Source organism: Heptranchias perlo, unplaced genomic scaffold (genome assembly GCF_035084215.1).
Source record: "Heptranchias perlo isolate sHepPer1 unplaced genomic scaffold, sHepPer1.hap1 HAP1_SCAFFOLD_47, whole genome shotgun sequence".
Lineage (NCBI taxonomy): Eukaryota > Metazoa > Chordata > Chondrichthyes > Hexanchiformes > Hexanchidae > Heptranchias > Heptranchias perlo.
The window spans coordinates 3,391,387-3,412,966 of NW_027139484.1; the positions used below are offsets into that span (position 1 = coordinate 3,391,387).

A 21,580-nucleotide genomic window follows, 5' to 3' on the forward strand; every position below is an offset into this window, starting at 1 on the left:
GAGGATTTGCAGTTATACTGGGCCTTAGTGAGACCACATCTGGACTATTGTGTTCAGTTTTGGTCTCCTTATCTGAGGAAGGATGTCCTTGCCATGGAGGGAGTGCAACGAAGGTTTACCAGACTGATTCCTGGGATGGCAGGACTGATGGCAGAGGAGAGATTGGGTCGACTATGCCTATATTCACTGGAGTTTAGAAGAATGACATGTGATCTCAGCAAAACTTGTAACATTCTAACAGGACTAGACAGACTAGATGCAAGGGGGATGTTCCCGATGGCTGGGGAGTCCAGAACCAGGGTTCAGTCTCAGGATACGGGGTATGTCATTTAGAAGCGAGATGAGAAGAAATTTCTTCACTCAGAGGGTGGCGAACCTGTGGAATTCTCTACCACAGAAGGCAGTGGAGGCCAAGTCATTAGATTTATTCAAGAAGGAGATAGATATATTTCTTAATGCTAAGGGGATCAAGGGATATGAGGAAAAAGCAGGAACAGGTTACTGAGTTAGACGATCAGCCATGATCATTTTGAATGGCGGAGCAGGCCAAGAGCCGAATGGCCGACTCTTGCTCCTATTTTCTATGTTTCTACGGAAGTTGAATTTTACCCACATATTTTTTGAGTTGCTTTCACCAGGGTTTTCAGTCTTTCCACTTTAGAGGCTTCTTCTTTCGTAACAACAGGGCTGGCACAACTGGTCGAGTAGCAGAGTGGGGAAATCTCCGGCCCACAGACGGGTTTATTCGATCTCCAGTCGATTTAAATTAGTGGGTAGAAAATAAAGCGCAGCGACCTTGTGGTTTATGGATGGGCTCTCCCAGAGCGCCCATTCGAGGAATCAGCCCTGACATCAACAGCACTTTCAGAATGAAATTGTTCCATCACAAGCGATAGTGCAAAATGTGCGATCGTGCAAAATGAGCGATGGTACAAAATGAGCGGTGGTGCAAAATGAGCGATGGTACAAAATGAGCGATGGTGCAAAATAAGCGATAGTGTAAAATGAGCGATGGTGTATCAGCAGTCCGTTTTGTTGTTGGTCCGATTTTCCCAACAATTGACTTCAATGGAAAAGGAAATCGGGCGGATTGTAGAACGGGCGGCTGATTCTTTACCACCTGTTTTACGGAATTGCACGAGACTGATTTATGCCCTAAGATTCACAAAGCTCCACAGCTCATATTTGGGTCTGCTGTGGACCAATTTATACCCGAAGGTTCACAAAGCTCCACAGCTCATGTCTGGGTCTGCTGAAGATCAATTTATACCCTAAGGTTCACAAAGCTCCACAGCTCATGTCTAGGTCTGCTGTGGACAAATTTATACCCTGAGGTTCACAAACCGCTACAGCTCATGTCTGGGTCTGCTGTGGACCAATTCATACCCTGAAATTCACAAAGCTCCACAGCTCATGTCTCGGTCTGCAGTAGACAAATTTATACCCTGAGGTTCACAAAGCTCGACAGCTCATGTCTGGGCTTGCTGTAGACAAATTTATACCCTGAGATTCACAAAGCTTCACAGCTCATGTCTGGGTCTGCTGCAGATCCATTGAGGTAGACTGTGATAGTGTAAAACGGGTCGCAAATCACTGTTGCACTATAATTAAAGATACAAACTGAGTCAGACTGGCGCTAGCTGGTGTTTAACATAAAGACAGCGGTGCAGTGAGGGAATTAAACACCAAAATGTGAACTTCCAAAAATATGGATTAACATTTGATTATTTGAACTTAATGGTTAACGAGAAGGAGAGACCAGACATTCGGAGGGAAAGGTCAAATTAGCCATTTTGTGCAGAGAATGTAATTCTAGCTTCTGTTAAATAAATCAGAGTAAAATTGGCCTCAATCTGAATGTAGCTCTGATCTGGGATTTGGTTCATCTCTCCATTATTCATATTTTTCATTAACCTGAAACAATAACAGTATTTGTAACAGTAACAGATCAGGAGAGTGCTGCGCGACCCTGTCCAGTTTAGTAACACAGCAGAAGGGGTAAGAGTACATTGTGATTTATTACAGAATCCAGCAGCTCACTGAGAAAGTTACACATGGTATAGATGGAGGAGCAAAAGGGTATAAAGTGATTTTACACTTTAATTTGAGGCAATGACTTTTTATCTCCACAAGGTTTAATTTTACATGAAACTTAATGAGCTCTTTTTCCTAATGAAACTTCAGGCATAAAACCGTGGCGTCACAAAGAAAACAATCATTTGTTATTAATACAGTATAAAAATTGAGAATAGAATTTAACCAACACCTTGAGTTTATGTCCGATTTAGAATTGATTTACCCACAATAAAACAACACATTCTGAATTAACAAAATGCATAACCGTTTGGAAATCAAATGCCTATCTTAGACTAAGCCCATAACGAAAGTTTTATACTGATTGTTGGCTCAAGCCTGCCGGGAAGATTCCAGGTATTTTGATGGATAATGTTATAGTACAGCATGGCTTTCTCTTGTCGTCAGGTCATCTGCTTCACAGGCAATCGCTAAACCTGCATCGAGGCATTAAGCTGGGAGGTAGCGAGCAGTCATGAAGATTCCAGGTGAGGTGGTGCTGCCAGGAAGCGAAAGGCGAGGTTGGAGCAGTCGTGGTGGATCTGTGTCTCTCCCCACTCAACTTCTGCCCAGCTTTAAAGACCTTTTTTAACACAGAATCACACCTCTGGGGACGGCAGCTTATCAACAATAGATTCCTACAAATACAACCCACGTTTGATTGATACTTCACTTGTTTTCTCTCAGTGTCCACAGTGTAACCAAGTTAAGTCGGCAGGTGTTCAAACGACCTGTCGCCCTCCTGGAATCGTCATTGTTGCTATGGTGATCTATCCTCTGCTATGTGGTATTTTACAACGTGTCATTAACAATTCTTTTCACAGTCCTTCCTCCTTTTTATCGTCCTTTTCCTTCAGACATGCTGAAGCCGATTTAGTCTCAGGCTTTCGTTTTTCAGATGAGTGTTTACCACACAGAACAGCTGGGAAACTCCTGCAGTAAGTAATGGTCAGGGTCAGGGACACAAGACTGAGTGACTTTATTGTGCAGCCTCCAGGCATCACCATTAGAAATGTCAAAATTAAATCCACAAGAGTGTTACCCCAGAACAAACATGAACTGTCTGGCCTGCTTCATCTGCTGCTGTTCTGCTGGTCAGCACTCTCACACACTCCAGGCTGATTACACAGTTTGTTTGTTTATTTAATGCTTTCTGTGTTCTATTCTCACTTCTCTCTCTACCATCCTGTCACTTTATATGTTTGTCCGTCTTTCATTCTGTCTATTCCTGTTCATTTCATTGATCTCTGTTTATTTTCTGTTTGTTTTTCTACTTGTTATTTCCACTTCAACTGTAATTTCCGCCTCTGTTGCTGTTTACGTCTCCATCTTTTTCTATCTTGTTATTTCCACTTCTACTGTAATTTCAGTCTCCATCACTGTTTATCTCTCCATCTTTTTTTTATCTGTTGCTCTTGGCTTTTAGTTCTATACGCCTCCCTCTCTCTCTCGGTCTGCTCGTCGCTGCCTATCTTCTCTCTCTAGCTTCTCTGTCTCCCCCCGCTCTCTCTGACTTCATCCGTCTTTTAGTCTTTCCACCTCTCTCTCCGTATCCTTCTCCCTCTTTCCGTTTTCCTCTGTCTATCTCTGCCTTTGTTTCTCTCTGTGGGACTACTTTTCCCTTTTCTTTCTATCCATATCTTGCTCCTTCCCTTTTCATCTGTCTTTATTTCATTCTGTCTATTTCTCACTCTCTCCAGCTCTGCTTCTGTCGACTTCTTTCTCTCTGTTTCTAGTTGACTTCTCGATCTCGTCTTTGCATCTGTTTCTGTATTTCATTCCATTTCTTTCAATCTCTGTTTTTATCTTTGTATTTCTCCCTCTTTATTGTTTTCCATTATTCTCCATGCTTTCTATTCCACTTTCTCTCTTTTTGTTACTGTCTGTTTATGTCTTACACTCTCCTGCTCTGCCTCTCCCTCAGTCTCTACTTAATTTGAATTGATTTCTTCTGTTTATTTACCTCTCCGTTTCTATCACTTTGTAATTCTTTATCAGTGTCTCACTCTCGTCCCGTCCATGTCTGCTTTCTCTCTCTCTCTCATAATATATATTATATGTACCCGCTTTCTTTCTGCCTTTACTTTTCTCTCCTATCTTAATAACTCTATCTTTATTTCTCTCCATCTCTGAGTAACACTGTCTCTGCCCCTATTTGTTTCTGTCTCTCTCACACACACACTCTCACCCTTTTATGTGAATCTGTCTTAATTTTCTGCGCTTTTTAAATCGTCCTTGTGCCTTTCTCCGTCCGTCTCTAGCCCTGTCGTTCTCTCCCTGTCTCTCGCTCTCTCTCTCTGTCTCTCTCTTTGTCTCTCTCTCTCTGTCTCTTTCTCCCTGTCTTTCTTTCTCTGTCTCTTTCACTCTGTCGGCCTCGCTCCGTCTGTTTCTCGCTGTCTGCTTCTCTCTCTGTCTGCCTCTCTCTCTCTGTCTGCCTCTGTCTCTGTTTCTCGCTTTTTGCCTCTCTCTGTTCGTCTCTCTGTCTGCCTCTCTCTCTCTTTGTCTCTCTCTCCCTCTCCGCCTCTCTCTCTTTCTGTCTCTCTCTGTCTCTCTTTCTCTGCACTCACTCCCATTCTCCCTCTCCATTTATTCAGAGTGTACCCATTCTGATCAGACCACAAATATCTGCTTTGATTACCAGCTTTGCTTATTTATCAGGGCGGCCATTTAGTTGAAGTCCAGCTGAGCTCTTTAGTGCCTTCATTTCGAGCAACAGTTCATGTGCCGTGTGTGCAGCAAATCCTGCCTCAATAGGTCAGATTGTCAATAAAATATAATATCAGAAACAAATGTAAGATCATTTCAGAACTCTGTGCTGCGAATATAAAATGTACTTTCCGTCCCCTGTTCAGTTTGCAAGATAACCTTTACAGAAAAGTTATAGTCCAAAGCAATTTCATGGTTGAGTAAAATGGTATTTATTTGGGTGGAAAAATGAATCCTTCAAAACATGATTATCTGATTTAATACTTGTGTAAAATCGACTTCAGTACAAATTCCATGAATACTGCTTTCACAGTTTGCAGTTATATTATTAATTCCTTGTGTTTTGAGTGTCTTGCATCACATACATTAACTCATTAGTGAGAAAAAATATATTGCCAACTATGTTAAAATGCCTTACAAGGTATGATTTTTTAAAAAGTGAACTTGTCAGATGCGAAGCTACTTTCAGCCTGTACTAAGTTTGAGGGGAAAGAGCATTCTTGATAGATCATGAGATAACACTGGCTCAGAGAAAGAAAACAGCAAGTTCGAGCTCCATTATTCCCTAATAGGAGCAAACCAACCTTTGACCTACCACCACCACTAGGAATTTGTGAAGTCAAACTTGAAAAACATGTTACACAATGTGAGAGGCGTAAATTCAAGGTTTGAGTACTAGCATGCACTTGTGCAAATTAGTCAGTAGTCAAGTTGCTTTAAAAAAAACAGCCAATTGTCTTACCATCCTGTTAGGGCCTATTAGAGACCAAAACGATAACCTATGTATGGAGGCGGAAGATGTGGGTAAGGTTCTTAATGAATGCTTTGCGTCTGTCTTCACAAAAGAGGGGGACGATACAGAGATTGTAGTTAAGGAGGAGGAATGTGAAATATTGGATGGGATAAACATAGTGAGAGATGAAGTATTAAGGGATTTAGCATCATTGAAAGTAGATAAATCGCCAGGCCCGGATGAATTGCATCCCAGGCTGTTAAGAGAAGCAAGGGAGGAAATAGCGGAGGCTCTGACCATCATTTTCCAATCTTCCCTGGCTGTAGGCATGATGCCGGAGGATTGGAGGACTGGTAATATTGTACTGTTTGAATAGGGAAAGAGCAATTAATTACATGCCAGTCAGTCTAACCTCGGTGGTGGGCAAATTATTGGAATCAATTCTGAGAGACAGTATAAACCGTCATTTAGAAAGGCATGGATTTGTTAAGGGAAGGTATGTCTGACTAATTTGATTGAATTTTTTGAGGAGGTAATAAGGAGGGTCGATGAGGGTAGTGCATTTTATATAGTCCACATGGATTTTAGCAAGGCTTTTGACAAAGTCTCACATGGCAGACTGGTCAAAGAAGTAAAAGCCCATGGGATCCAAGGGAAAGTGGCAAATTGGATCCAAAATTGGCTCAGTGGCAGGAAGCAAAGGGTAATGGTCGATGGGTTTTGTGATTGGAAGGCTGTTTCCAGTGGGCTTCCACAGGGCTCAGTACCAGGTCCATTATTTTTTGTGGTATATATTAATGACTTGGACTTAAATGTAGGGGGTAGGATTAAGAAGTTTGCAGATGTTACAAAAATTGGCCGTGTGGTTGATAGTGAAGAGAAAAGCTGTAGACTGCAGGAAGATATCAATGGACTGGTCTATTAGACCATTTTATGCATTTAAAGTAATTGGTAGAAGGATTAGAGGGGAGCTGAGGAAAACTTTTTTCATCCAGAGGATAGTAGGGGTCTCGAACTCACTGCCTGAAAGGAAGGTAGAGGCAGAAACCCTCATCACATTTAAAAGGAACTTGGAGATGCACGTGAAGTGCCTTCACCGACAGGGCGACAGACTAAGTGCTGGGATGTGGGATTCGGCTGGGTAGCTCTTTTTCCACCTCCTGTGCTGTAAATTTTTCCACGTTTCTTTTCTATGATTCAGCCAGCTCTGTTCATGCTACTGATGGACCAATTACTGCAGTAGATTTCACTAAATGGACTTTCTTTACATTTCCTCAGTCTTCATATTCAAAATAATCACAATTTTTCCAACCTATAAAATTAAAAAAAATTCGAACATGAAAATTTTTTTAAAATTCTGTGAGACCATATGTGGTTTCTTTGGTGTATGGGACATGACGAGACTAATAGTAGTGACCTAGTGTGGATGAAATAGATTTAGGGGACAAAGTCACCAACTGAGGGAAGAGAAAAGGGAAGAAAATACATACAACAAACCAGTTCATGCACAGCTACATATACACAATGCATGAATATATATTAAGCGCTGGAAAAGCTTGTTTGAACCTATAGATTTTAGTAAATTGAAGGAAAGTAATCATTGCCGCTTTATGGTCCACTAAACTTAATGTGGTTGGATGTCTGTCTGGTTTTAGATATGAATGGAAACTGTATCCAAGCAGAAAATGATCTTCCAGCTTAATAATGCAAAGGAAAACCAATTGCTCCGGTTTTAGATACTCTACATTTATATTTTGAAGATTTATGACTATTTCCATTCAGCCTCTTCAGGATTTGAATAACTTTTTATGATAACAGTAGATTTGAAAGTAAAATTAAAATGACTACCTGTTTAATTTGAAATGTCAATTCATATGTCACTGAAATGCCTCTTCATAGATGATATTTATTTCAGTTAATGCCATCTTACACCTGTATGGTGTTTCGGGCCATTTTTCCACTTTACAGGCACTGGACAAATGCAAGTAGTTGTTATCTTGCATCTTCCAAGGATTGGGACTGATGTCGTTTGACTTCCGAATGGGTTTCTCATCTGGAGTGTGAAATGTTAATATTCCATATTAAATAAGATATTGCAGGGGTGCAGGAACAGACACACCTGGGGGTATATGTGCATAAATCTTTAAAGATTAAAAAAGCATACGGGTTCCTGGGCTTTATAAATAGAGTACAAAAGCAAGGAAGCTATGTTGAACCTTTACAAAACACTGGTTCGGCCACAAATGGAGTATTGTGTCCAATTCTGGGCCCTGCACTTTAGGAAGAATGTGAAGGCCTTGGAAAGGGAGCAGAAAAGATTTACTAGAATGGTTCCAGGGATGAGAACTTCAGTTACGTAGATAGACTTCAGAAGCTGGTGGTGTTCTCCTTATAGCAGAGAAGGTTGAAAGGAAATTTGTTAGATGTGTTCAAAACATGAAGGACCAGGGAGAGGTTAGACAGACTGGGACTTTTTTCCCTGGAGAGTAGGAGGTTAAGGGGTGATCTTATAGAAGTCTATAAAATAATGAGGGGCATAGATAAGGTCGATAGTCAAAATCTTTTCCCAAAGGTAGGGGAGTCTATAAAGAGGGGGCATAGATTTAAGGTGAGAGGGGAGAGATACAAAAGGGTCCAGAGGGGCAATTTTTTCACTCAAAGGGTGGTGAGTGTCTGGAACGAGCTGCCAGAGGCAGTAGTAGAGGCGGGTACAATTTTGTCTTTTAAAAAACATTTGGACAGTTACATGGGTAAGATGGGTATAGAGGGATATGGGCCAAGTGCAGGAAATTGGGACTAGCTTAGTGGTATAAACTGGGCGACATGGACATGTTGGGCCGAAGGGCCTGTTTCCATGTTGTAACTTCTATGATTCTATGATTCTATGATCTAGATAAAATAAATAAAGAGAAACTGTTCCCATTGGCGGAAGGGTCGAGAACCAGAGGACACCGATTTAAGGTGATTGGCAAAATGTGCTGCCTGAAAGTATGGTGGAAGCAGATTCAATCATGGCTTTCAAAAAGGAATTGGATAAATACTTGAAGGGAAAAAATTGCAGGGGAATGGGACTAACAGGATTGCTCTTACAAACAGCCGGCACGGGCTCGATGGGCTGAATGACCTCCTTCTGTGCTGTAACCATTCTATGATTCGATGGAGTATGAAATGGGATTTAGTTCTCGTGCTCGAAACCCTTCAGCTCTTTCTTTTATTTCACTAATTTAACAATTAGATTGAGTGGGTATTTCACCGCGTTCTTCAGCTCCTCTCTGAATTTAGTCTGGGTCAGGACATAAATACACGTGTTTGTGCAGGAACTGAGGAGCAGCAACATCATTGCTGTCTGTTGTGAGAGAAAACCAGGCTCAGAGTCGGAGTAATAATACCGATTGTCTGCAATTCGCAGATAAATGTAAAATACAACCTGTGTCAGCCACAACAGTATAAAACTGCCCGATATACTAAATAGTAAAATTATGGATTTCTTTCGGTTCTCCATCTCTGGATCACTCTGGTTCTCTCCATTGCTGCGGCCCCGGAGTCCCCTGCGGACTCGACTGGACACTAAAATACACCTGACTGTCAGAACATTGAGCAGCAAAATCAGACAGAACGGGACACAAGGGGTTAAAATGAGGTGAAACATGTCAAATGCGGCCCATGCGGGGGAAGTACGGAAGCTCGGTTTAGTCTCACAAAACCAGGGAACATCATCAATTATATCGTAAGGTTCATACATAAAGTACCAGGGAACATTCACCAAACAGCCCAGCACACTCACTGTTCCCAGAACCACAGCCGCCGTTCTCTCGGTGCAATATTTAGTTTTCAGCTTCTCACAACAAATGGCCGCAAATCGATCAAAGGTGAAAGCGACTGTGAGCCAGACAGAAACATCCGTGGCTGCATTACTCAAGGAGGCAATAAAACTACACACGGGAGTTATGAGCAGGAATGAACCTGGGAAATAAATCGCACCAATCCAATTCAATATCACACCAATGATAACGACCATGAGATCGGCCACTGCCATTCCCACCAGGTAGCGACTGATACATTTGGAGAGACCGCACTTTCCTCGGGACAGGATCACAATCGCCACCAAGTTAACTGTAAGAGAGAGAAAAGGAAGCAGATAAATTATTGATCAGACCTGGAGCCAAAGCAACGGTTTGAGAGGATCTGAGGTGAAATTTCCAGCTTTGTTGCTGCATCGAAGGGTGGAAAGTGATTGATTGACCTGGGCAGCGCTTTCGGGCACAATGATCAATAATGAATTGGGAGATGGATACAGAAAGTGAATAAAGTGAGCACTGGATCCAGTGGAAGGACTGAGTGAGGGCACAGTGCCGGTGGGGAAGGGAGAAGGGGTTTTACACACCGGGAATCCAGTGGATTAAAGCCGGATTTGGGCTCCAGACGGATGGGGAAAGAGAGGGAAGTGTCGGGAAGGTGAGGGGACAGGGGGAGGTGCAGCTGGTTTGTTGCTCTGGGTTAAGTGAGCCGACAGGGACTGGCACTAAACGGGAAAGTCAGCTGGAGACCGAGCCAGTGAGTGAGATTGGGAGGGAGACAGAGGATTCAATGCAGTGGGAGGGGAGGGTGGGATTCACAGGGAGAGATTGCTGCAGAGTGTTAGAGGAAATCTTATCTATCGGTCCCACTTGCACAATCCAACTAATGCATTCAACAGTTCCTTTCTGTGGTTATTGGTGTCAGGGAACCTGTGTTGGATATTAATTATATCAAACTTGTTGTTTATTGAATTCAGCTGAGCTTTAAAATCACAGCATCCTCATAATTCATCACAATCAATAAATTACTGATTCTATTCTTGAAGTAAATTTCAATTATATTTAGTGCTAAGTTTGGAAAACAAGGAACATTCATAAAAACAGACTGAGTACCTGACAGGGATATAAACATGAGGAGCACTTCATAATAACACCTTCAAATCACATTTTCTATATTTAATTGTACTGGAAGTTTCAGCAGTTCATTCTGATGAATTATTCACACCACAGCCTCTCGCTTTCCCTCTCAGTCGCCCTCTCTATCACTCACTCTACTCTCTTTCTCAAGTCCATTTTCATATCCGATTAAATCCTATCATCCTGTGCCTGCATTCTGTTCACCAGTCCCGTGTTCCACCGATCCTATTCTCAGTGTCGGTTTGTTAAATAGTGAAGCCTCTGTGGAATAGTTTAATGTTTCTAGAGATCATCCGATTGTCCACTTGTTCACCTACACTGTTCACTTCATCTGCCAATCATGGAATAAACAGAATCGAAATCCTCTCCCAGGCAGATCTCACAATAATTGAGATTCCTTCTCCTGTAATTATAAAGTAAAGTCATATTTGGCGGGATTGTTCAATTAACAAAACGCCAAAATCACACTGTTAATGTACAGATACACTGATGGGCTCCTGATTCCAACAGATACGGTGCAAATTGAGACAACATAACATCAAAACATTTCATTTTACAGTGAAGTCCAGTGACAGTCAGTGAATTCATCCACAGTGAAGCAGAGAAGGAGATGTGAAAGAGTCAGCAGCAAACTCAGTTCAGTAACCAGACATCTGAAGCGGCGTCAGATACTCACATAATAAAATAATATTTCATAACAGTGATAATCAATAAATACATTTAAATCTCAGTTAAACTGAAGCATGTTATTAGGAAGGGAGGACACTGCACTGCCCCTTTTTAACACTGAGACCGTGATACAATCACTGAAAACACATTGATGAAAACATATTCCAGGACAGGTTCGTTCCACAACATGAGACTGTTAACAGCTCCTGATGGTCTGATACCAGCTCTTAGCCCAGACACCTGATTCCAATACATTCCATACAGAGAATAATCCAATAACAATGCCAGCTTTGTATATACAAAGTCATTACAGATCTAATGTAATTCCGACAATATCGAAAGTTTGGAAGTTAAAGTGATACAATTAGTCAACAATACATTCAGTACAGAGAATAATCCATTAACAATGCCAGGGTTGGATATAAAAGGGTCATTATGGATATAATGCAGCTCCGACAAGCCCGAAAGAGCAGAGACTTAAAATATTCCATCATTCAACCGATAGAACAGACCAGGTGACTGTGTTAAATGCGCTAGGAGAAAAAAAATCATACACCAAGTAGAGCAGCAGATTCAACACTGATTTACACCATTAACAGCTGAGATATCGGCTTACCTGGAACTCCAATTGCTGCAAGAACAGGATAATAAATGTCTTGTATCTGAAATATTACTGGATAATCCATTTCTTTGAGAAGCAGTGACTTCTGTTGACCAGGAAAGCACAACTCCGTCAGGCACTCTGAGCTGCTCCATTCCAACAAGCCCTGATTTATACAGGGGATAATTCTCCACTGACACGGTTATACCCCTGACCATTGCTATTAGTTACAGTCACTTTAACAAACACATTATATCAGCAGCTTTGACTCCGATGTAAATAATGTGGTGAATAAAACACAAACACCTCAAAGTCCAGGACATTATCTTAATCAGACCTCTCTCAGGAATAAAGTTTATATCTGTTCTCAAACGGGACTGATCCGACAATAATAAACGGCTTCATTTACGGTTTTTATATAATTGTATTGTCCATGGTCAGTGCTGGCGATTCATTTATGAATGTTACCGAATCTCCGCAGTGTAGTCTGAATCCAGGGACACAAGCAGGCCCGTTTCACTCTGTTCCTGCAGTTTCCCAGTTAAAATAGGAATATTGAGTCACTGCCACGAGGACAGTTAAAGGGCAGGTTGAGGATTGCAGCCCAGAAATGACTGTGGGTGATATTTGGGGACGGACACTGAACGTGTCCCATTGACATTCCTCTCTCCGCCATTTTACGGCAGAAGTTTACCCGTTTATTCTACATTGGTTCGCGGCTCCAGTAAAATTGGCCACGTGTAACACCGAGCTGAGCTCATTCCTCAAATTGACCTCCATCACAAAGGCCCCGTGATTCCCTCACACGCTCTGTTCCTTCCTCAGCACATCGCCATTGAAACCCTCATCAATGCCTCTGTCCACTCCAGACTCCATTCCTCCAATGCACTCCTGACAGGCCACCCAACCTCCACCTTCCATAAAAGTGAGCTCGTCCAAAACGTTGTTGTCCAACCAGCACCAGGTCCTGCTCGGCCTCACTGACCCTCACTGGCTCCCAGTTACATATCCGTTAAATTTTAAATTCTCATCCTTGAGTTAAAAACCCTCCCCATCTCCATACCTACAGACAACCCACCCGTCACCTCTTCATTCATCGGACACTGGCCTCTTTTGCTGGGACTACCCTCGCTTGGTTCCACTCACCTCTCTGATCACAGCCAGGAGAAGTTTCTCTTCCCACCCTATCACCGTTATCTCTGATGTTTCGAAAGGTTCAATCCTTGGCTCCCTCCTCTTCCTTATCTACATGCTGCCCTTTGGAGACACAGTCCACAGACATGGACCAGCTTTCAGATGGACGCTGACAAAACCACCGCCTCTCTTGACCCTTCCAATGTCTTTGTGATGTCAGACCCACTTTCTGTTTTAGATGACCCACCATTTCCTCCAGTTAAAAATTGGGAAGTCATGATATTTGGCCACAAAATTGGCACATCCTTGCCAGGGATGCCATCCACACCCTTGGCTTTTTGATTGGTGAGCGGCTCACCAATCACCAAAATCCTTACTGACCTGCATTGGATTCCATTCTCCTCAGCCTGTAGTTTATTTTTATTCTTTCTTACACTTAATATCATCAGGGCCTCACCCCTCCCTACCTCTGTAACCTCCTCCAGTCCGACAGCCCCTCGGGAACACTCTACTCCTCCACCTCTGATCGCTTGTGCATCCGCAGTCCATTTGTCCTACTTTTGACAACCGTGCCTTCAGCCATATCCACGCGACTCAATGATCTCCCGAAGCCCCTCCATCTCCCTCTCCTCCTTTCAGGTGTCAGATGTGGATCATTGGTAGCAGTCTCATCTGTGAGTTAGAAGGCTGTGCATTGAAATCCAATTCCAGAAACTTGAACACATAATCCATGCAGACACTGAAATGCAAGTGAGGGTGCACTGTATTTACGGAGGGTCAGTACTGAAGAAGCACTGTACTGTCGGATGGTCAGTACTGTGGGAGTGCGACACTGACGGAGGGTCAGGATGGAGGGAGGGTTGCGCTGTCGGAGAGTCAGTACTGAGGAAGTGCTGCACTGTCGGAGGGCCAGTACTGAGGGACTCTCAATCTGTTGAATGGTCAGTGCTGCGGGAGTGCAGTACTGTTGGAGGGGCAGTACTGTGGCAGTCCTGTACTGTCGGAGGTTCCGACAATAGGATACATTAAATCGTGGACCCATCTACCCTCTCAGGGAGATGTAAAAGATCCCACAGCAATATTCGAAAAAGTGCAGGGGAGTTCTTTCCGGTGTCCTGGCAAATATTTATCCCTCAGGCAACATTACTAAGGCCTATTTCCTGGCCATTTATCGCATTGCAGTGAGTGGGATCTTGCTGTGTGCAAATTGGCTGTCACCTTTCCTACATTACCACAGTGACTACACTTCACAATGTACTTTATTGACTGTTTTGGGAGGTCCTGAGGCCTTGAAAGGCGCGATATAAAGGCAAGTTCTTTCCTTCTTTCAGGCCTTCCATGAAAACTATTTCTTGCTTCAAGCTTTTGTCATCCCTCCTAATATCTCCTTCTTTGGTCGGGGATCCATTTTTATCCTTCAGACTTCGAAATTCTACTCTTGAAAACCCATATTATCCCCTCCGACTCTCCATTTACTTCTTCTCCTTTTACACCATCCTTAAGCCCACTCTTTGACCAAGGTTTTCACCAGTCCTCCTGATATCTTCTTACTCCATTTACTTCTCAGTGAATCCCCTTGGGAATGTTTATTACGTTAAAGGCGGTCTGCGAATTATTCTTTATTATTTATTCGTTCATGGAATGAGGGCGTCGCTGGCGAGGCCAGCATTTATGGTCCATCCATAATTGCCCTTGAGAAGGTGGTGGTGAGCCGCTTTCTTCAACCGCTGCAGTCCGTGTGGTGAAGGTTTCCCCACAGTGCTATTAGGAAGGGAGTTCCAGGATTTTGACCCAGCGACGATGAAGGAACGACGATATATTTCCAAGTCGGGATGGTGTGTGACTTGGAGGGGAACGTGCAGTTGGATGTGTTCCCGTGTGCATGCTGCCCTTGTCCTTCTAGGTGGTAGAGGTCGTGGGTTTGGGAGGTGCTGTCGAAGAAGCCTTGGCGAGTTGCTGCAGTGCATTCTGTAACTGGTACACACTGCAGCCACTGTGCGCCGTTGGTGGAGGGAGTTAATGTTTACGGTGGTGGATGGGATGCCAATCAAGCGGGCTGCTTTGTCCTGAATGGTGCCGAGCGACTTGAGCGTTGTTGGAGCTGCACTCATCCAAGCAAGTGGAGAGTATTCCATCACACACCTGACTTGTGCCTTGTAGACGGTGGAAAAGGCTTTGGGGAGTCAGGAGGTGAGTCACTCGCCGCAGAATACCCAGCCTCTGACCTGATCTTGTAGCCACAGTATTTATGTGGCTGGTCCAGTTAAGTTTCTGTTCAATGGTGACCCTCAGGATGCTAGTGGTGGGGAATTCGGCGATGCTGATGCCGTTGAATGTCATGGGGAGGTGGTTAGACCCTCTCTTGCTGGAGATTGTCATTGCATGGCATTTGTTTGGCGCGAGTGTTACTTGCCACTTATGAGCCCAAGCCTGGATTTTGTCCAGGTCTTGCTACATGCAGACACGGACTGCTTCATTATCTGAGGGGTTGCGAATGGAACTGAACACTGTGCAATCATCAGGGAACATACCCATTTGACCTTATGATGGACGGAAGGTCATTGATGAAGCAGCTGAAGATGGTTGGGCCTCGGACACTGCCCTGAGGACCTCCTGAAGCAATGTCCTGGGGCTGAGATGATTGGCCTCCAACAACCACTACCATCTTCCTTTGTGCGAGGGATGAATCCAGCCACTGCAGAACTTTCCCCTGATTCCCATTGACTTCAATTTTACTAGGGCTCCTTGGTGCCACACTTGGTCAAACGCTGCCTTAATGTTAAAGGCAGTCACTCTCACCTCACCTTTGGAATTCAACTCTTTTGTCGACATTTGGACTAAGGCTGTAATGAGGTCTGGAGCTGAGTGGTCCTGGCGGAACCCAACCTGGGCATTGGTGAGTCAGTGCCGCTTGAAAGCACTGTCGACGACACCTTCCATCACTTTTCTGATGATTGAGAGTAGGCTGATGGGGCGGCAATTGGCCGGATTGGATTTGTCGTATTTTTTTGTGGACAGGACATACTTGGGCAATTTTTTCACATTGTCGGGGAGATGCTGGTGTTGTAGCTGTACTGGAACAGTTTGGCTAGAGGCGCAGCTAGTTCTGGAGCACAAGTCTTCAGCACGACAGCCGGGATATTGTCGGGGCCCATTGCCTTTGTTGTATCCGGTACACTCATCCGTTTCTTGGTATCACGTGGAGTGAATGGAATTGGCTGAAGACTGGCTTCTGTGACGGTGGGGATATCAGGAGTAGGCCGAGATGGATCACCCACTCGGCACTTCTGGCTGAAGATGGTTGCAAACGTTTAAGCCTTGTCTTTTGCATTCACGTGCTGGACTCTGCCATCATTGAGGATGGGGATGTTTGCAGAGCCTCCTCCTCCTGTTATTTTTTTAATTGTTCACCACCATTGACGACTGGATGTGGCAGGACTGCAGAGCTTTGATCCAATTGGTTGGTTGTGGAATCGCTTAGCTCTGTCTGTAGCATGTTTCTTCCGCTGTTTAGCATGCATGTAGTCCTGAGTTGCAGCTTCACCAGGTTGGCACCTCATTTTTAGGTACGCTTGGTGCTGCACCTGGCATGCTCTTCAACACTCCTCATTGAACCAGGGTTGATCCCCTGGCTTGTTGGTAATTGTAGAGTGAGGAATATGCTGGGCCATGAGGTTTCAGATTGTGCTGAAATACAATTCCGCTGCTGCTGATGGCCCACAGCGCCTCATGGATGCCCAGTTTTGAGCTGCTGGATCTGTCCTGAATCTATCCCATTTAGCACTGCAGCAGTGCCAAACAACACGTTAGATGGTGTCTTCAGTCTGAAGGCGGGACTTCATTTCCATAAGGACTGTGCGGTGGTCACTCCTACCAATACTGTCATGGGCAGATGCATCTGCGACAGGTAGATTGGTGAGGACGAGGTCAAGCAGGTTTTTCCTCTGTTTTGGTTCTCTCACCACCTGCCACCGGCTCAGTCTGGCAGCTATGTCATTCCGGACTCGGCCAGCTCGGTCAGTCGTGGTGCTACCGAGCCACTCTTGGTGAAGTACATTGAAGTCCTCCACCCAGAATGAAGACTGTGCCCTTGCTACCATCAGTGCTTCCTCAAACTATCGAGAAGCAGATTCAACACAAATATGAGAAATGATAAGAGGATCGGTAAATCCCTGAGGACTGGAGAATCTAAAATGGATGCTTGTGAACAAGTTGGGATTTTACAGTCTTGATCGGATCAGTAAATACAGGTCACTGAAAGAGTTTGATAATTTAATTGCAATAAATGATATTTGTTGCTGTTTTTCTCACTGCCTGAGATACGTCCATTGAAGAGGCTCCTTCTCACTGTGACTTACACGTAGACCGACACTAACTGCAGCAGTCTGTGTGTTGGATCATCCCACCCTCTTACCGAGGTGTGGGGGCAAGTAACATTCACCGGACTGTCAACATGTGTAGGAGAGGGGAGCAGAAACACCAAACATTCAGTAACAAAGAGGAAAACACAGCTTTCGGGCGGACAACCGCCAGTGGGCGAGCTGAGCTTTCCCCGCAGGACGTCGGTCCGTTATCTTAACTCATCAATGACACAGCCCTTCACACCAGCTCTTCACCCAGCTGGCAGCTCTCGTGCCTCTGAGTCAGAAGGTCGTGGATTCACGCCCCTCGCTCACTAATCGAGGCCGACACTTCAGTGGGATTTGGGAACGAAAATCTGCCCGTAAAAAGTTTCCAATCTAACGGCTTGCCTGGTATTAGCCCAGGAGTACAGACACACACCGGCCAGCGGTGGGGCCTCACACACAGCGGTTGACTCCTGGGTCAATCAGGGGGCAGTGTACCTGGGAATTTCCCATTATCTGCCCCCTGTGTGTGAGGCCCCGCTCGGGGAGGGAACTTCTGAAAATTCCCCAAAAACTGTCGGGACCGTTGCACCTGAAATAAATGTGGGGCCGGTTTAATGGGAATAAAGTGAGAGACTCCCCTCCCCTATCAACTAGGAGTACAGGGACATTGAAAAATTGTAACAGGACAGAATAAACTCTACTTGTTACATGAAATCCTGCGGCATGGATTTTACACCAGCAGTTAGCGCCGTTTCACAATATAACTCACCCCGAGATATTATACAGATTAACATAATACTAATACAATATTGCATAAAGCACAGGTAATCACTGCTTTATCAATTAATTCGGGAAAAATCGCCCCATTCCAATAAAATCCGGGATTTAAGAAGTAGCAGAAATGAGACAAGTTTCCCCAAACATGACGGGACCGGTCACTGACCTCCAGCAGGGTAATTCTGATCATCAGGGAATGAGACCGGACTGATGGACATTTAAAGGCTTCACACAGACAGCACTTTATTTAATAAATACATTTACTGACAGTCCCTGAATATATGGGGAGTTGGACAGAGTGAGATTCATTGTCAGTGACAGGGAAATCTGGTTATTTATTTGCTAAAGATTTTTCAGTGTTTCCTGTAATATCAGAGAGAAATTGTGTCAGATCGGGGATTGGATTCAGTTTGTTTCTCACTCTCTGTCTGTTTGTGTTTAGACTGGGGAGCAATAAACTGGGAGATTCAGGAGTGAAACTACTGTCTGCGGCTCTGAGGAACCCGGACTGTAAAATACAGAAACTGCAGTAAGTATCAGACTGTGTGAGATTGTGTTTATAATAACTGGATGCCGAACACTGTACATTAATGTCAGTATAAGTAATAATAATACAAATAAATACTGGGAATTTTCTCTGATTCCTGTTATCTCTGCTCCTCTCTGTCTCTCTCTCGCTCTCGCTCTCTCTCTGATCTCCAGGTTCTGCGATAACGATCTCACAGATTCTTGTACCAAGAATCTGTCCTCCGCACTCAGTACAAACCGGTCACTGACGGTTCTGGACCTGAGTAATAATAAACTGGGAGATTCAGGAGTGAAACTACTGTCTGCGGCTCTGAGGAACCCGGACTGTAAAATAAAGACACTGGAGTAAGTATCAGACTATGTGAGATTGTGTATATAATAACTGGATGTCTGACACTGTATATTATTATTAGTGTCAGTCGTAGTGTTATTAATAAACACTGCATAATTATCAGTAATAGTGTTATCAATAAACACTGGGGATTTACACTGATTCCTGTTATTTCTCTCTCTCTCTGATCCCCAGAAAATGGGATATCGGTCTCACAGATTCTTGTATTGAGGATCTCGTCTCCGCCCTCAGTACAAACCGGTCACTGACAGATCTGAACCTGAGTAATAATAAACTGGGAGATTCAGGAGTGAAACTGCTGTCTGTGGCTCTGAGGAACCCGGACTGTAAAATACAGAAACTGTGGTAAGAATCAGACTGTGTGAGATTGTGTTTATAATAACTGGATGAATAACACTATTAATAAACACTGTGCATTATTATTAGTTTCAGTAATAGTGTTATTAATAAACACTGTACATTATTATTAGTATCAGTAATCATGTTACTATTAAACACTGTACATTATTAGTATCAGTAATAGTGTTATTAATAAACACTGTACATTATTATTAGTATCAGTAATCGTGTTACTATTAAACACTGTACATTATTAGTATCAGTAATAGTGTTATTAATAAACAATGTACATTATTATTAGTATCAGTAATCGTGTTACTATTAAACACTGTACATTATTAGTTTCAGTAATAGTGTTACTAATGTACAATGTTTATTAATATCAGTAATAGTGTTATTAATAAACACTGTACATTATTATTAATATCAGTAATCATCTTACGAATTAATACTGGGGATTTACCCTGATTCCTGTTATTTCTCTCTCTATCTGATCCCCAGTCTGGATGATGTCGGTCTCACATATTCTTGTACCGAGGATCTCTCCTCCGCTCTCATGCAAACCGGTCGCTGACGGATCTGAATCTGAGTGATCATAAACTGGGAGATTCAGGAGTGAAACTACTGTCTGCGGCTCTGAGGAACCCGGACTGTAAAATACAGGAACTGGGGTAAGTACCAGACTGTGTGAGATTGTGTTTATAATAACTGGATGCTGAACACGGTACATTATTATTAGTATGAGTAATAGTGCTATTAATAAACACTGAACATTATTAGTATAGGTAATAGTGTTATTAATAATGTAGTGTTTATTAATATAGGGAAGGGTGTTATTAATAAACACTGGGCATTTACCCTGATTCCTGTTATTTCTCTCTCTCTGATCTCCAGTCTGTACAATGTCGGTCTCACAGATTCTTGTACCGATGATCTCGTCTCCTCTCTCAGGACAAACCGGTCACTGACGGGTCTGTCCCTGGGATCAAACTCCTTCACATACCGATCTGTCCCCGCTCTCCGCTCCCTCATACTGACCTGCAGGAATCTGAAGTGGATCCGGTGAGTGTTCGAAACATAGAAAATAGGAGCAAGAGTCGGCCATTTGGCCCGTCGAGCCTGCTGCGCCATTCAATATGAACATGGCTGATCCTCTATCTCAATTCCATATTCCCGCTCTCTCCCCATACCTCTTGATGCCTTTTGTTTCTAGAAATCTATCTAGTTCCTTCTTAAACATATTCAGTTACTTGGCATCCACAGCTTTTTGTGGTACAGAATTTCACAGGTTCACCACCCTCTGAGTGAAGAAATTTCTCCTCATCTCAGTCCTAAATGTCCTACCCCATATCCTGAGACGGTGATCTTTCGTTCTGGACCCCCCAGCCAGAGGAAACATCCTCCCTGCATCCAGTCTGCCTAGCCTTATCAGAATTTTATATGTTTCAATGAGATCCCCTCTCATTCTTCTAAACTCGAGTGAATACAGGCCGAGTCGACCAAAGCTCTCCTCATACGACAGTCCTGCCATCCCAGGAATCAGTCTGGTGAACCTTCGCTGCACTCCCCCTTTGCCAAGTATATCATTTCTTAGGTAAGGAGTCCAAAATTGGACATAATACTCCAGGTGTGGTCTCACCAAGGCCCTGCAAACTGCAGTGAGACATCCTTGCTCCTGTACTCAAATCGTCTTGCAATGAAGGCCAACACACCATTTGCCTTCCTAACAGCATGCTGCACCTGCATGTTTGCTTTCAGTGACTGGTGTACAAGGACATCCAGGTCCCTTTTACATCAACATTCCTCAACCTATCATCATATAAATAATACTGTGTAAATGTTTAATGTTCTAAATAAAATATCAAAGGGTTTCATTGCCTTTTATGGATAATATTTGTCTGTAATTATTATTGAAATATTAACCCCAGTCTCCCTGTTATTCACACTGTTGTTCAATCTGTTTATTTCCTGTTTAATCTTTAATCTGTTTCAGGCTGGGGGAGAATCAGTTCAGTTCAAACGGAAAGAATCAACTGAAGTCATTGCAGGGAACGAGACCCGGACTGAATGTGGAAGTGTGAACATTTCAATTTATAACCATTCCTGGTCTCATTATATGAACATTTCAATTTATAACCATTCCTGGTTTCATTATATGAACATTTCAATTTATAACCATTCCTGGTCTCATTATATGAACATTTCAATTTTTAACCATTCCTGGTCTCATTATATGAACATTTTTGGCCGATTCTGTGTCCCTCCCCTTTTACCGGCCGCGCTCCAGGTTTAAATCCGAACGCCCCTTCAACGGTTTCTCGCTCGAGCTGAGCGAGCGTCGTCTCCCGTTGTGACGTCAGAGGCCCAGCGACAGGGTCACGAGAC

The 21,580-nt window shown here is 43.4% G+C and overlaps 1 protein-coding gene across 1 annotated transcript in view; it reads left to right on the plus strand.

Annotated features, from left to right (window-relative positions):
• LOC137313349 (NACHT, LRR and PYD domains-containing protein 3-like) overlaps window positions 1–21,276 on the plus strand; it is a 54,226-nt gene extending 32,950 nt beyond the window's left edge. Inside the window, 7 exon segments of the mRNA XM_067979475.1 lie at window positions 18,419–18,505; window positions 18,679–18,849; window positions 19,031–19,201; window positions 19,697–19,749; window positions 19,752–19,866; window positions 20,090–20,257; window positions 21,189–21,276. Coding sequence (XP_067835576.1) covers window positions 18,419–18,505; window positions 18,679–18,849; window positions 19,031–19,201; window positions 19,697–19,749; window positions 19,752–19,866; window positions 20,090–20,257; window positions 21,189–21,276 — 853 coding nt within the window.
• Window positions 21,277–21,580: the final 304 nt, after the last annotated feature.